Source organism: Leptopilina boulardi, unplaced genomic scaffold (assembly GCF_019393585.1).
Source record: "Leptopilina boulardi isolate dan_hultmark-lab unplaced genomic scaffold, ZJU_Lbou_2.1 LbouV2_1, whole genome shotgun sequence".
Taxonomy (NCBI): domain Eukaryota; kingdom Metazoa; phylum Arthropoda; class Insecta; order Hymenoptera; family Figitidae; genus Leptopilina; species Leptopilina boulardi.
In genome coordinates, this window is record NW_026137640.1 from 1,050,470 (window position 1) to 1,064,154 (window position 13,685).

The following is a 13,685-nucleotide window of genomic DNA, read 5'->3' on the forward strand; positions in this document are numbered from 1 at the left end:
ATAATTAATAAATTAATTAATTTTAATAATTAATTAAGTAATTAATTAATTTTTAAAAATTCTTTTTTAATTCAAAATGTTTGTTTAATGAAACGATAATTCAAAAATGGCGCCTTTTTGAAAAATCATGTTCTGTAGGGATGGTGGTGGTTTAAAAGGGGTGCATTAGTTTCCAATTTCACCGCTAGGATTCAAAAAACGTCTTTCTCACAGTTAAGATGAAATTACATGGGTATAAATAGACGTGGTTTTGAAGGATTTAAGTAACTCTGGTTCCCCTTCAAAATGCGTATAAATCTTTCGCCTTTTACTAAAGATTTCCGTGGGGGGGAACACTGATGAGTCTTAACTCTAATTTTTTGTGTACCCTGCTAATAAGCGGGGTCGTAAATTAATTAAAACATAATTAAGGTTCAGAACCTTTTATTTAACTATAAGGTTTAAACCTTATTTATTTATTAATGTTAATAAAATTTATTTTTTTATTTATTTATTAATGTTAATAAAATTTATTTTTTAATTACCAAATAATTATTATCATAAATAATTATTATAATTTCTTTTCTGGAAAAAGTGCAATATTTTTTTTTTCTTTTTTTTTCATTTTTTTTTTTCAAATTAACATCAAGTAATCATTCTTAATCAATTTTATAACAATAAAGAAACAAGATCCATTAGCTCAGTTGGTCAGAGCGTCGCGATAAGTTTTGCGAAGGACGCGGGTTCAATCCCCACATGGATCATAATTAATTTTTTTGTTTTTAAATTGTTATAAATAAATTAATTTTTTTATTAAAGATGGTTCTAAAATTATTTTAAATTCATAACTCAAACGATTTTTGTTAGAATTTTAAAGATCGACAATAAAATTTTAATTAATTATTAATATTATATAAAATTATAATAATGAAAAAAATATATTTTTTTTTTTTGAAATAAATAAAAATTTGTATTTTTAACATGATTTTTATTTTTCAGTAACGGCATTTAAATATTGCGAATCAGATGGTACATGGTTTCGACATCCAGATTCACTAAAAGTCTGGAGCAACTACACAACTTGCATCAATATTGCTGATCTTGGTGTAGGTATAATTTTAAATAATTTTTATCAATAAAATCCTCTTTTCTCTCAAAAATTTAATTTATGAAATATAATATTCCTGTCATATAAAATAGAATATTTGAGAGGAAATTTTTTTTGAACGAAATTTAATCCCATCAAAGACGTAAAATGTATGCCTTTGAGCATTTTTAATGTTTTTTTTTAAATATTTATTTTATGATTTATCTCATATTTGACCGCGATTTTTATTTCAAAATTTATTTTATTTTATTAATTACTCAATAATAATAATAATTATTAGATATTAAATTTTTATAAAAACTTTCTCATTATTAATTATTATTTTTAAATTTTAATTTTAATTACAGTGGCAACAAGATCTAAATATTGTCTACGAAGTCGGATATTCAATATCATTGATCGCTTTATTAGTGTCTCTTGGTATCTTGATATATTTTCGGTAAGTTGCCTATTATATTAAATGCTAATTATAATATTAATAATATCGTTTCAGTTTTATAACAAAAATTGTTTAATTCAATAAACTGTATAATTGAATTTATAAATTTAAACATTCCTTACGATTTCAGATCTCTAAGATGTACCAGAATAATCCTTCACATGAATCTATTTGCATCTTTTGCCGTCAATAATGCCTTGTGGTTAATCTGGTACGGATTCGTTGTTGCAAATCCCGATGTTCTTTTAAATAATGGAGTAAGTGTATAATTATAAAATTCACCTCAATTATTTTCTGCAAAATAAAAAATAATTTAAAAAAATTAAATCGTAACATCAAGAAATTACAAATAAATCTAAAAATGTATAACAGGAAATTAACAATTTATTAATTTATTAAATATTTAATTAAATTATTTATTATTTAACGTTTACCTAAAAGAACGTTAATTTTTAATTACATTTACCTTAATTATTTATTTTCTTTTACAGATGATTTGTCGACTTCTTCATATAATTCTCCATTATTTTTTAGTCTCAAATTATTCTTGGATGCTGTGCGAAGGATTTTATTTGCACACAATACTTGTTAGTGCTTTTACAAATGAGCAAAAATTAGTAAAATGGCTCGTGGGTTTTGGTTGGTTTTTTCCAGGAATCATCATGATTGTCTATTCTATTTTGCGAATGATTAGTGATGATCCAACTGACACAACTCAGTGAGTTTTTTTTTCAGTAAAAATTATTAACAAAAGCTAAAACAAAAACAAAAAAAAAAAAATTATTAAGAAAATTAAAATAGATAGGTATTTAGAAAAAAAAGGTGAAAAATTTTCCTGCAAAAAAATAATCTCAATCTTATTAAAAAATTTTTATAATATATATAGATGAAAATTGTTGTTGAAAGTTAAATATTCATGATCAGACCGCAGGCATGGTACTATCAACATTCAGGATGAAGAATTCGATTAGGTCCTTTCTACGGAGGCTGAAGCATCAAACCCATCATTCTCAAAGCAAATTGAAGGTCCTCTGAGAGGAAATTGAATTTGCTATCTATCATCCATACATAATCTTAAAATTTATCTTAAATTTAGATTAATTCATATTTTACATTCACTTGGAAAGAATTTACAATTTTTATATTCTACTTTTTTGTAATTTTCGTTTGTATTTGATTTTTTTTTTTAATTTTACAGATGTTGGATGAATGAAGGAAGTTACATGAAAGTATTAATCTATCCAGTATGTGTTTCGACTTTGCTCAATTTAATATTTCTTTGTAACATTGTTCGAGTTCTCGTAACTAAACTCAGGAATGGTCCAGCCATTGGAACACGGCCAACTCGTGCAATGATTCAGGCATTTAGGTATTTTTTTTATTTTGTTAAAAAAAAAAATTACAAAAGCTCAAATTGTCTTGAATATTTTTAGAAACATTCTTTTATCTTATTCTTTTTCTATATTAAATTTAATATCAATAACTGTGGTAATATTTGAAAATAAAAAATTTTTTTTTTTAGAGCAACTTTGCTGTTAGTTCCACTTTTAGGGCTTCATTACCTTTTGATAGGATTTCGCCCACCAAAAGAACATCCTTGGGAACAACCTTTTGAAATTATTTCTGCAATTACAGCTTCCTTTCAGGTGCGATTATTAAAAAAAACTCAATAAATATCAACAAATTTTAAAAATAACTTTTTTCCAGGGTCTGTGTGTAGCAATTCTTTTTTGCTTTTGCAATGGCGAGGTAAATATTTTATAAAAAAAAATTTTTTTTTTTTTACCTTCGTCTCGTAATCGAAGAGAATTTCTTTCCAGGTGATTACCCATTTTAAGAGAAGATGGGAAGCTTCGGTGTTTGTAAGAAAACGAGCAACTTCCTGCACGACCACAACAAACGTTTCGGTAAATATTCAGATATAAATAGTAATTATACGTCTTAATTGTATCAACATCGATCATCTTGCCTTCGTCTTTTTCTCTTTTTCTCCTGCCTGTGAAGAATTCAAAATTATTTTACTTTTTAAATTAAAAAGAATAAAAAAATGATTAATTACTAATCCCATATTGTTTTAGTACCTAAGTCGAAAATCGAAAGTTGGATGTTTATGCATGGACCGCCAATGGTGCAATGCGGACTAGTGTCTCTCTCCTACAACTGCATCATCAAAAAAAAAAAAAAAAAAAAAAAACTTTTTGCCGTCTGTTCAAATGGAAATCCGTGTCCCGTTCTTAATGTAATTGAACTAACTGTCCATGTGAAACTAATTAACAATTTTCTGTCCGTATCGTGCCAATGGCTGGTTGAGTCAAGTCCATTGTGGGGGATGTTGACTGTTTCAGTATATCCGATCAAACGCAGGTCCGGTGTCGGGAGAGGAAAAAGTATGACTATGAATCAGCACCGACCTGTGATCCAAGGGACACCGAACCAACATCCGTCATCAACGAGAGATGAAGATTGAATACTTCGTTTCTTCTTTTTTTTTTTTATAAAAATGTTTTTTTTTTTATTTTTTTATAAAACTATGTACAGATGTTTATTTACTTGACCAGTTTATAAATCTAAAGTTTATATATGTTTTACTAATATTGTTAAAAAATAAAGTCGGATAAGCATATCACGTAAAATAAGTATTTATAAACTAAGTGTAAGAAAATAAATTATGTACTTATAATTAAGTTTTGTAAAAAAAAAACAAATTTTATAAATATAAGTGTTCAAATTGACAATGAAATGAAAAATTAAGAATTATTCTTTTTAAAAATGTTTTTAAACAATTTTCTCAAAAGGGGCAATTTTTTTTTATATAAATACTTTTTTGTATATTTGCAAAAAAAAAAAATCGTTTAAAAACGTTTTTTTCTAAATAATCGAAATTTATAGATTTTATAACCTGTAACAAAAACATGTTAATTAAATTTATATCTGAATATGAAATTAACAGAAAATTCTATTTATTTTCTCTATCAAATTATTTACAATCTTTTTTGGAAAATTGTAAGTAAATTGAAAAAACAAAATTTCGAAGAATCTCTTTTTTAGTTACCAATTATTGTTGACATTTATTTCTAAAACAATAAATAAAATAAATCTAGTTTATAACATTATTCTGAAATGTTACACAATTCATATATATATATATATATATATATATAATAAAAAATTAAATAATATCGCTTGGGATAAAATATAAAATATTACTAACTACTATGGAATTCTTCGAAACTTCCAGAATTATATAAATTAAAAGTTCACTATTTTGTTAAAAATAATATCGTAACTTTTTGTCGTTTGTTTCTTGTATATAAAATTTATAAAATTGATTCTTTAAATTTTTTAGCTCGTTAAAAAAGAATGAGTAAATAACAGGTAGTTAAAAAAATTCTTAATAATTAATATATATATATATACTTAAGGCCAGAGTAAATTTGCTATCCTTGGAAGTGTGAATGACATAATTATAGTTGACAGCAAATTAACACTATGATTATCCAAAATTTGTTTTCCACAAATGTGTCTTACACCTTTGCCCGGTTTCTCAACGACTTTGCCTTTCTCGTCCATTCCTGAATTTTTATTTCATTTAATTATCATTTTTCTATTGAAATTTTCTAATTTAAATAATTACCAGAGTATTGAAGAGTGGCACCAAGAATTGAGTCAATAATACTTCCCAAAAGTCCACTAATTCCTCCAGCAACAATAATTGGCCACTGAGGTGCGGCTAATTCTAAAATTGCCGAATCCACAGTATAAAGCACAGCCAAATAATGAAATAAACCAATAAATAAACCGCCTAAAAGAGACATTACAAGTCCAACACAAGAAACACCTCCATTTGTTCCTAGAATATAAATTTTTTCATTAAGAAAATTGTTTTGCAAATAAAATATTATTTTATCTACCTCGTGGTACTCGTTTTCTATTTGTAATGAGAAATGGATCCGAATCACCAATCACTGTTCCCAATTCCGATGCCCACGTATCACCATTACAACAACCTAAAGCTCCTGTAAAAATTTTTTTAAAAAAATTACATTTTTGAAGATTAAAAATTTCAAAAAAAAAATTGAAAAACTTATTTATGAAGAGAAAAATTAAATTTTACCCAGTATTCCTATTGATAACCAAGAACTTCGATAGTCTTTTGCAAAATCAATGGGTCGTTCACCACAACCTACGTCTAATAAATAAAGTAATGCTAATTGCGATGCCATTCCTCCATTACATAAAACTTGTATCCAATTTCTTTGACCACCTTCTTTAAAATCACAGTCAAATTTTTTTTTCTTCTCCATTCGAAATTTCGTCGCCTTTGACGAACTAACAAAAAATGCCATTAAACATGCCAAATGTGCGTAACTCGTTAAAGTCAGAATAAAACCAGTAAAAAGTCCTGTTTTTAAATAAATTATTTTAGTCAATATTTATTTTTTATAATAAACATTTTTTCAAAAAAAAATATTTTCAAAATATTTTCTATTTAGAAAGAAACAATTTTATTTATAATTATTTAATAAATAATAATACCAAGTAGAGCTCCACTGAGATCCAAACTTTTCTTCTTTAATCCCCAAATAATAAATAAAAGAGGAATAACAACCGAAGCAAGCCATCTCCAAGGTGAAATAACGGGATAACCTAAAAAAAATTGAGGTTATGTATCCCATTGTTTTTTTAATTAAATTTAAGTTAATATCTGAAGCAAAAGATGTGTGTTTTTTTAATTTTAAAACTAACTCTCTTACCATCAAAATGATGTTCCAAATTAGGTGAGAAAAATTTATAAACAACATTTATAATCCAAAACATCATTGAAACTGGTATAGCGAATGCACTCAATAACACCGGCATTAACATTATTGATGATTTTCTATTTTCAGTATTTCGACACATTGTTAGAAATCTAATGACACTACACTTTCTATATATAAATTTAATGATATGTAAATAATTGTTTACAATGACCTTCAACAGGTGCCAAAAAAAGAAAAAGTAATTTGATCTTTCTGCCACGTGAACATGTTTTTTTTTAAAAGTCTGTTTTGAATGTTTTAAATCGCAAAGCTTTGTGTGACGTCGTCATAATACGTCACAATATAAATCAATTGAAATTAAAAAAAAAATATTAACCTGTTTTATATATCATTAAAAATTAAACAAGTTTTTATAATTAAACAGTTTTCTAGAACATTCAAGAGTTTCTTGTAAGAAGATTGTGAATATTTTTTTTAATATTATATTTAAAATGTTGTTAAAAATTATTTAAAAATGATACAGAGTACTAAACAAGTCAAGAGAAACTTTCTCATTTGACTCGAGCAGTTTTTAATGAACAGGAAGTTATGGAAAATTTAAATTCTTGAAAACTATTATTGCCTTCGAAACAATAAACTAAAAATTACTCATATACAAAAAATAGTTATTCAATAAAAATATTATTTTTTATTACTATAATTTACATTTATTAATTTTTATAATATTATTTTCTTTTTTAACTTGTGCGCGCTATTTTCAAATATTTTGAATTTTGTCCCTTTGGCGCATGCGCACTTATCAGTATTAATAATTTCCTAACCTTACATTTTTAAAACTGTGCGACGCGAAAGTTATGTATAGTTTATTCAAGTAATATTAATAATGTCTTAATTATCTGAAAAGTGTTTAATAAACTGTGATTTTAGATAAAATATTTATAAATACAGGTTTAAAGAAATATTGCTTTGTCATAACAATTTTTAGCGCATATTTGACATGCTTTAGGATGTTCAGTTTACATGTGTTGTATAACCAAACTTTTTATATTTTAAGACATTTCTAAATATTTCTACAATTGTTAGTTATAATTATTTATAAAGTGTAAAATATGACGATTGTAGATTATTTTCAAGCATTATCAGACAATCCGTACTTTGGTGCTGGTTTTGGATTATTTGGCCTCGGTGCCGGTGCGGCATTATTGAGAAAAGGCGCACTTGTAGGTACTACACTTTTCAGGTAAATATAATGAAGATAAAAATAATTTCCCCTATTTTAATAGTGACAGTCATTTTATTGACTTATTTTTAAAAATTAATTATTTTATTTCATTAGACGTCATTATATGATAACACTTGAAGTACCATGCCGTGACAAAAGTTATCAATGGTTACTACAGTGGATCACTTACAAAGGTGCAAAAAAAACTCAACATCTTTCAGTTGAAACTACATTTGAACAAAAAGAAACCGGTGATATAAAAACCAAATATGCTTTTATTCCAAGTGTTGGAACTCACTTTTTTAGGTTAGTTTAATAGTGCGCGAAAAAAAAACAATATTTATGTTTCTTACATTTATTCTTTTGTTTAAATAGATACAAAAATAAGTGGATTAAAGTTGACAGAACGAGAGAACAACAAACTTTAGATTTACATATGGGGGTACCATTTGAAACGGTACAACTTACATCTTTTGGAACAGATAAAAATCTCTACTTTAATATCCTTGAAGAAGGTTAATGTTTATTATAAATTAATTTATTTTAATAATATTGAATTTAAATTAAATAGAAAATTCAATTTAAAACTACTATTTAGATTTTAAATATAGTAAATTAAGCATAGGAAAAAAGAAATTTATTTTAAATTAGTTTATTATTAATTAATTTATAATATTGTTTTATTTATTTATAATAATTGTTTTTAGCTAGATGTATGGCATTAAAAGAACACGAGGGAAAAACAATAATGTACACTGCAATGGGAAGCGATTGGAGACAATTTGGTCATCCAAGAAAACGAAGGCCGTTACAATCAGTTATTCTCGATACTGGTATTGCTGATAGATTATTAAATGATTGTCGAGAATTTATACGGCATCCTGAATGGTATAGTGATAGAGGTAAGTTTTAATTTTACTATATATTAATATTTAATTATTCTTTGTTTCAACTTTGTATTTATTTTTTATAGGAATTCCTTATCGACGAGGATATTTACTTCATGGTCCACCTGGATGTGGAAAATCATCATTTATTACTGCTCTAGCCGGTGAATTAGAACGTGGAATTTGTGTATTAAATTTATCTGAACGTAGCTTAACTGATGATAGATTAAATCATTTATTAGCTATTGCTCCACAGCAGAGTATTATTTTATTGGAGGATATTGATGCTGCTTTTGTCAGTAGACAAGAGTCACCACAATGTATAAATATTTATTATTATTTTTTTAATATTTTGTGAATTTATGTGTCTAAATTTTTTTTTTTTCTAATTTTTCAGCAAAAGCAGCTTTTGATGGATTGAATCGAGTTACATTCAGTGGTTTATTAAATTGTCTCGATGGAGTGGCTTCCACAGAGGCACGAATTTTATTTATGACCACAAATTATTTGGAGAGATTAGATCCTGCTCTTGTAAGACCGGGAAGAGTTGATGTCAAAGAATATATAGGTATGATATTTATTTTTCCAATTGAATGGAAGTAAAATTAAATGAATTTTTCGATTTTTATTTAGGTTGGTGTACATTTGAACAAGTGGAACAAATGTTTATTAAATTTTATAAAACATCATCTACAGAAATGGCTAAGGAATTTGCAGAGAAAGTAATGTTGCAAAAGAAAAATGTCAGTCCAGCTCAAATACAAGGATTCTTCATGTTTCATAAGAATGATCCGAATAAAATAATAGACAACGTTTCGCAAATATGGAATCTTACGTAAAGGTGATTTTTTAAAATTTTTATTTGAAAAATATTTTGATTTTTTTTTTTAAAAAGACGATGCTTCTTTCTAAAGTGCTTTAGAAATAATTTTCAGTCCCAAAGGGATTATAAACGATTAAAAAAAGGGGTGGGGGGTGTAAATTAAACAAATGTTTATAGCTAATTTTTTAATATGAAAATTGTGGATAAGATTTACATTCATATAGAATGGACTTAATTTATCTATACATTTTGCTTTTTCTCATCACATTTTTTTTTTCTTTGAATACATTTCTCAGCCTTATCTTTAAAGATATTGGAATTTAAGAACATGCATTACATGTCTATGTTTTTTTTTAATACTACTATTAGAAAAGAAATAAAAATTACGAATCGATTAAATTAATTAGATCAATTATCGGATTCCTTTTTTTTTAGTGATAAATGGCCTAACTTTTCAAGTACAGGGCTAATATTTATCATTAAAATAAATATAAAAACTCTTTTTTTTAAATAAGTCTATGAAATAAAAAAAAATTGATATTGTCAGCACTGAGAGACGAAATCACGCGACGACAAATTTTTATAAAAAATTTTAAGTATAAATTTATAAATAGATTTACGTTAATTTAATGTCTATATCCAATAAAGAGATCACGTTTCCATATTCAGTTATACTGAAGTATGGATTTTTAAATGTTAAATAATACTCTAGGGACTTTCTCACTTTTAAGACTAAATTTTGTTTTTTATGTTCTTGAAAGTATTTGTGGCAAGAACTTGTTTTTATTTAATATTGAATAAATAAATAAAAAAAGGGAAACGTAGTCTCAATAGTGGTCATGATATGGTAGAGAGAGAAAGAGATTTTTTACTTGTTTTAGAAACTCCAAATGTAAGGTTCGTAATTTAATGGATCTGTTTGTTCCATATGATTTGTTTGATTGTTGTTAGTAACCATACACGAGGGATAAGTTATATTGTTTGGTTGATTCGAAACTGGTGGTTCTAATCGACAATCAGGTCTCTGTTGCATTATAGGTCCCATTGGTTGCATTGGTGTTGGACACGTTGGTGATACTTGTTGATCTGTAGGCATTGATTGTGAATGCGTGAGCGTAGGCGAGGAAAGTGTGTGTAATGGCTGCATTATTGATGGTTCTGGAACATAAGGTACCACTGAAAAGTGGTTAATATTGATTTTTAATTCAAAATAATATTCATTAAAAAAAAATTAATTAATTAAATATTTATAATTAGGATAAAAAATACGTACTTGTATTTTGATTCGTAAATTGCACGTTATTTTGTTCAGGAATCATATTAGCTGGTGGTGGAACAGTTTTTTGTTGTATATTATCAGATTTCTTTTTTCTATTAACTCGCTTTTGTTGATCATCGTGTGATTGATCACGTTTTTTATTAGATGAAGATTTCTTTTTTTTATCGCTAAGAATTTTTGGTTTATTAGGACGATTTCCACTAGGTTGCCAAAGATGTACAGTGTGAACTGCATTACCTTCACTGAAAAATTATTTAAATAATTAAAATTTATTTTATAAAAAAAAAATATATATATATAAAATTTACAAACCCTTGTTTTTTGCCTAATTTCCAACTGTGAATTCCAGCTTTATGAAGTCTTTCTCTAATTGTATCGACACTGCATTTTAGTCCCAAAGCTGGTGCAACATATTTTGCGGCTGTTAATGGATGTTGCGTTGCCATTGCAATTATAGCGTCATCTTCTTCTTTTGTCGTTATTCTTCTTCTTCCCTTTCTCTCTTTTGTTTGAACATTTCCCTCCTTGTGCCAACGTTCCAACCACCTTTTAACTGTTCGTTCCTGCAAAAAAATACAAATTTTGTATAATTCCGATATTTTAATTTTTTTTCTAAACTTACAGATCTGTTGATTGCCAAAGCGATTGATAGTGTCGATAATCCTGCTTCTGACATTCCTATCATTCGATTTCGTATTTCAACGCTTGTCTCAAGTGTTCCTTTAATTTTACCACCTTTCTTTTTTCGATCTTTGCCCGATCCCTCTTCATTATTATCCGATGAATCTCTCTCAGAATTATTATTATCATTTGATATTTGATTGTCATTTGAATTATTTGAACAAGTTTTCGTAATATCTTGCGATGATGCTAAACAAGATTGTCTTAATCGTTGTGATTGTCGAACTTGTTGTTCCATTTGATGAGGTTGTTCAATACCATGATGATGTGAATGTATATTTTGCTCTTCAATTTGTGAACAAATTTGCCGATCTTCAGATTGTGAATGAAGTTCTTGATGTGTATGCATATGTTGTAAATGCTGATTTGATTGTTGACTCTAGAATATTTTTTTTTTTCAAATTAAATAAAATTATAAAATATAGGAAAACAAATTTTCTCACCTGTGAATAATGATTGCTTTGAACTAAATCTAGAGGCCAATTTTGATGATGATAAACCTGTGGTTGTTGAGCGAGATCTAAATGATTGGCAAATATTACTTGAGGTGGTTGTAATGATTGTGAAGATATTTCATTGTTTGGTTGTTGATGAACATTTTCTTGTGGATAGGTAAAATTTTGTTGAACAACAGCTGTTGATTTTAGTGACTCAGCAGGAGCACCATCGCCAATAAAAACATCTTTTGCTCTTGTTTTGCGTGATGCAAGTTTCTTTTTATTAGATACATTTCTTTTTGTTTTATTCGTATCTTTTGTAGACTTTTTCTTTCCAAGTTGCGTTCCTGTGGGTCGCCAAACAGCCTGCTGTATTGTTGATCCATCGACGTCATTTCTAAAATATTTCAAATTAAGTCTCCTTATTTAAAATTATTTTTAAAAAATTATTTTTAAAAATTTATTTTTAAAAAAATATATTTAAAAAGCTAAATTAAAAATCGTCAAATAAAATTAACTAACCCAAGGGGAATTTTTTGCATGTGTTTACGACATGGACTCCAATTATGAATTCCAGCTTTATGCAATCTTTCTCTTACAGTGTCAACGGAACACGATAATCCTAATGCTGGGAGTACAGCTTTTGCAGCTGTTATTGTTGTTTGAGTTGCAAGACGGACAATAGCCTCATCCTCTTCTGTTGTTGTTGCTCTTTTACGACCACATCGATCTCGTGTCTCAACTGTTCCTTCTTTATCAAATCGATTTAGCCACCTTTTCACTGTTCTTTGCTGAAAAAAAAATTTTTTTTTATGAAAATATTTTTCTAAATACTAGAGAATTAAATTGATTAGTTTCAAAAAATATTTAATTCTTTTGAAACTATTTTTTTTTTAATTTGAAAAAAGTATACTCTTTTTTTTAAAAAAAAAGAAATTAATATCTTACAGAACAATTAATTGCTGCTGCTATTTCCCGTAGTCCTAGACCTGCTTCATACATTCCCACCATCCGATTTCTTAATTCCGGAGTAGTTTCGTGTACACCTCTAGTTTTTCCCATTTTTAAATAATTAAAATTCTATCGATTTTGTAAATTTTTTTTTTCGAATTAAAGTCGGCTCGTGACGTTTTCAAAAAACAGAGCCACGTGACAAATGGAACATCTCTAAAATTCTATGGTTCCTCTCTCGGAAGATGTTAAATTTCCCCTTCATTTTATTCTCAATCTCTTTTTTAAATATAAAATTGAATAAATAATGAAATTTTTAATTTCTTCAAATTAATATATATATTTATAAGAAAATTGTCTTATATCAATGTTTATAAGAAATAATTTTCTTTTTTTATTACCGACATTTGTCTAGTGGCTGATCATCTCCTGTATGACGCTGCTTGCACTCGCATTGGTCGTCAAAACACACATTATTCTTTGATTTCTCATTTCTATTGTTATTTTTCGTCAATTTTTATAAACAATATTGTTAATTTATTCGATTTAAATTGATTTCTTTGATTAATTTCAAAGAAATAATTAAAAATCAAATAAAATAGAATCAGACCAAGAAAACACTGTAGTCAATACAAGTCCAGCAACTGTACAGTCAGTGTCAATTTTATTTTATATACTGAGAGAATCGTACGCGCTGTGTACAGTCCAATTATTTTGATCCTGGAATATCCTTGCCAAGATCCTGCCATTTACAAATTTTTGCTTTTTCTAAATTAAAAAAAAAAAAAATTTTAACTCTCTGAATAAGAAAATTTTTTTTAATGATTCATAATTTTAATTAAATATTATATTTAAATTTATAAATAATTTAGCTAAAAATTTTTAATAAAAATTGTTTAAATTATTTTAAACAAGAATTTTTCGAATTATTAGATTATTTCTACTTATATAATATTTATTAATCTGATTTGTTTTCGATAATTGATAAATAATTTATATTTAATATTATAGAAAAATATATTTTGCTATTTAAAAAATATAAAATATTTCAATAACGCAATTTGCAATTTTTTAATATTTCAAATAATTGTAAATTGATTTAGCGAAATGTTTTCT

At 26.6% G+C, this 13,685-nt stretch overlaps 4 protein-coding genes, 1 long non-coding RNA gene and 1 other non-coding gene across 14 annotated transcripts in view; 3 read left to right on the forward strand and 3 right to left on the reverse strand.

Annotated features, from left to right (window-relative positions):
- Positions 1–4,019, forward strand: part of LOC127284942 (calcitonin receptor-like) — a 102,261-nt gene extending 98,242 nt beyond the window's left edge. For 3 of the 5 annotated variants that reach the window (XM_051310787.1, XM_051310710.1, XM_051310876.1), the window contains 9 exons: positions 979–1,085; positions 1,435–1,526; positions 1,657–1,783; positions 2,018–2,244; positions 2,725–2,895; positions 3,049–3,172; positions 3,234–3,275; positions 3,347–3,433; positions 3,891–4,019. In XM_051310787.1, coding sequence (XP_051166744.1) covers positions 979–1,085; positions 1,435–1,526; positions 1,657–1,783; positions 2,018–2,244; positions 2,725–2,895; positions 3,049–3,172; positions 3,234–3,275; positions 3,347–3,433; positions 3,891–3,986 — 1,073 coding nt within the window. In that variant the 3' untranslated portion in view covers positions 3,987–4,019. Of the gene's footprint in view, positions 1–978; positions 1,086–1,434; positions 1,527–1,656; positions 1,784–2,017; positions 2,245–2,724; positions 2,896–3,048; positions 3,173–3,233; positions 3,276–3,346; positions 3,434–3,604 lie in introns of all 5 variants that reach the window. The other 2 variants (XM_051310947.1, XM_051311031.1) reach the window with 2 other exon arrangements.
- On the forward strand, positions 265–386 carry LOC127291406 (U5 spliceosomal RNA). The gene has a single exon (XR_007844600.1). It is a non-coding gene; the product is annotated as a U5 spliceosomal RNA (small nuclear RNA).
- Positions 1,403–2,141, reverse strand: LOC127285792 (uncharacterized). Its single transcript, XR_007843636.1, has 3 exons — positions 1,993–2,141; positions 1,649–1,820; positions 1,403–1,535 (listed from the first exon to the last, which is right to left on the reverse strand). It is a non-coding gene; the product is annotated as an uncharacterized LOC127285792 (long non-coding RNA).
- On the reverse strand, positions 3,313–6,621 carry LOC127285289 (transmembrane protein 19). Of its 2 annotated transcripts, none has more exons than XM_051311266.1 (7): positions 6,281–6,621; positions 6,063–6,173; positions 5,641–5,928; positions 5,438–5,542; positions 5,161–5,376; positions 4,944–5,098; positions 3,313–3,522 (listed from the first exon to the last, which is right to left on the reverse strand). In XM_051311266.1, exons 1-6 carry the CDS (start codon positions 6,426–6,428, stop codon positions 4,944–4,946), a joined length of 1,023 nt encoding a protein of 340 aa, XP_051167223.1. In that variant the 5' UTR covers positions 6,429–6,621; the 3' UTR covers positions 3,313–3,522. The 2 variants fall into 2 exon arrangements, with proteins under 2 accessions (XP_051167223.1, XP_051167297.1); XM_051311340.1 differs by lacking the exon at positions 3,313–3,522 and adding an exon at positions 4,286–4,425.
- A 483-nt stretch (positions 6,622–7,104) lies between these two features.
- The window catches only part of LOC127287939 (mitochondrial chaperone BCS1), a 34,577-nt gene continuing 27,996 nt past the window's right edge, over positions 7,105–13,685 (forward strand). Inside the window, exons 1-8 of one of the 3 annotated variants that reach the window (XM_051315194.1) lie at positions 7,105–7,529; positions 7,626–7,817; positions 7,887–8,026; positions 8,219–8,413; positions 8,485–8,718; positions 8,796–8,966; positions 9,032–9,239; positions 12,220–12,367. In XM_051315194.1, the coding sequence (XP_051171151.1) occupies positions 7,399–7,529; positions 7,626–7,817; positions 7,887–8,026; positions 8,219–8,413; positions 8,485–8,718; positions 8,796–8,966; positions 9,032–9,237 (1,269 nt within the window). In that variant the 5' untranslated portion in view covers positions 7,105–7,398 and the 3' untranslated portion in view covers positions 9,238–9,239; positions 12,220–12,367. Of the gene's footprint in view, positions 7,530–7,625; positions 7,818–7,886; positions 8,027–8,218; positions 8,414–8,484; positions 8,719–8,795; positions 8,967–9,031; positions 9,621–12,219; positions 12,368–13,685 lie in introns of those variants that run through there. The other 2 variants (XM_051315278.1, XM_051315129.1) reach the window with 2 other exon arrangements.
- On the reverse strand, positions 9,763–13,383 carry LOC127286912 (uncharacterized). Of its 2 annotated transcripts, XM_051313661.1 has the most exons (8): positions 12,975–13,383; positions 12,567–12,848; positions 12,141–12,409; positions 11,625–12,015; positions 11,123–11,560; positions 10,813–11,063; positions 10,495–10,742; positions 9,763–10,397 (listed from the first exon to the last, which is right to left on the reverse strand). In XM_051313661.1, exons 2-8 carry the CDS (start codon positions 12,678–12,680, stop codon positions 10,099–10,101), a joined length of 2,010 nt encoding a protein of 669 aa, XP_051169618.1. In that variant the 5' UTR covers positions 12,681–12,848; positions 12,975–13,383; the 3' UTR covers positions 9,763–10,098. The 2 variants fall into 2 exon arrangements, with proteins under 2 accessions (XP_051169618.1, XP_051169552.1); XM_051313595.1 differs by having other exon boundaries at positions 12,567–13,383.

What these genes read in the sequence shown, in the direction of transcription:
- LOC127285289 (XM_051311266.1), bottom strand. Translation starts at nt 6,428, where the DNA reads ATGTGTCGAAATACTGAAAATAGAAAATCATCAATAATGTTAATGCCG. An exon ending in TAGAAAACGAGTACCACGAG is followed by an intron (nt 5,377 to 5,437) that starts GTAGATAAAATA and finishes TTTATATTCTAG; the next exon opens with GAACAAATGGAGGTGTTTCT. An exon ending in TGCCACTCTTCAATACTCTG is followed by an intron (nt 5,099 to 5,160) that starts GTAATTATTTAA and finishes ATAAAAATTCAG; the next exon opens with GAATGGACGAGAAAGGCAAA.
- LOC127286912 (XM_051313661.1), bottom strand. Translation starts at nt 12,680, where the DNA reads ATGGGAAAAACTAGAGGTGTACACGAAACTACTCCGGAATTAAGAAAT. An exon ending in CAGCAGCAATTAATTGTTCT is followed by an intron (nt 12,410 to 12,566) that starts GTAAGATATTAA and finishes TTTTTTTTTCAG; the next exon opens with CAAAGAACAGTGAAAAGGTG. An exon ending in AAATTAGGCAAAAAACAAGG is followed by an intron (nt 10,743 to 10,812) that starts GTTTGTAAATTT and finishes ATAATTTTTCAG; the next exon opens with TGAAGGTAATGCAGTTCACA.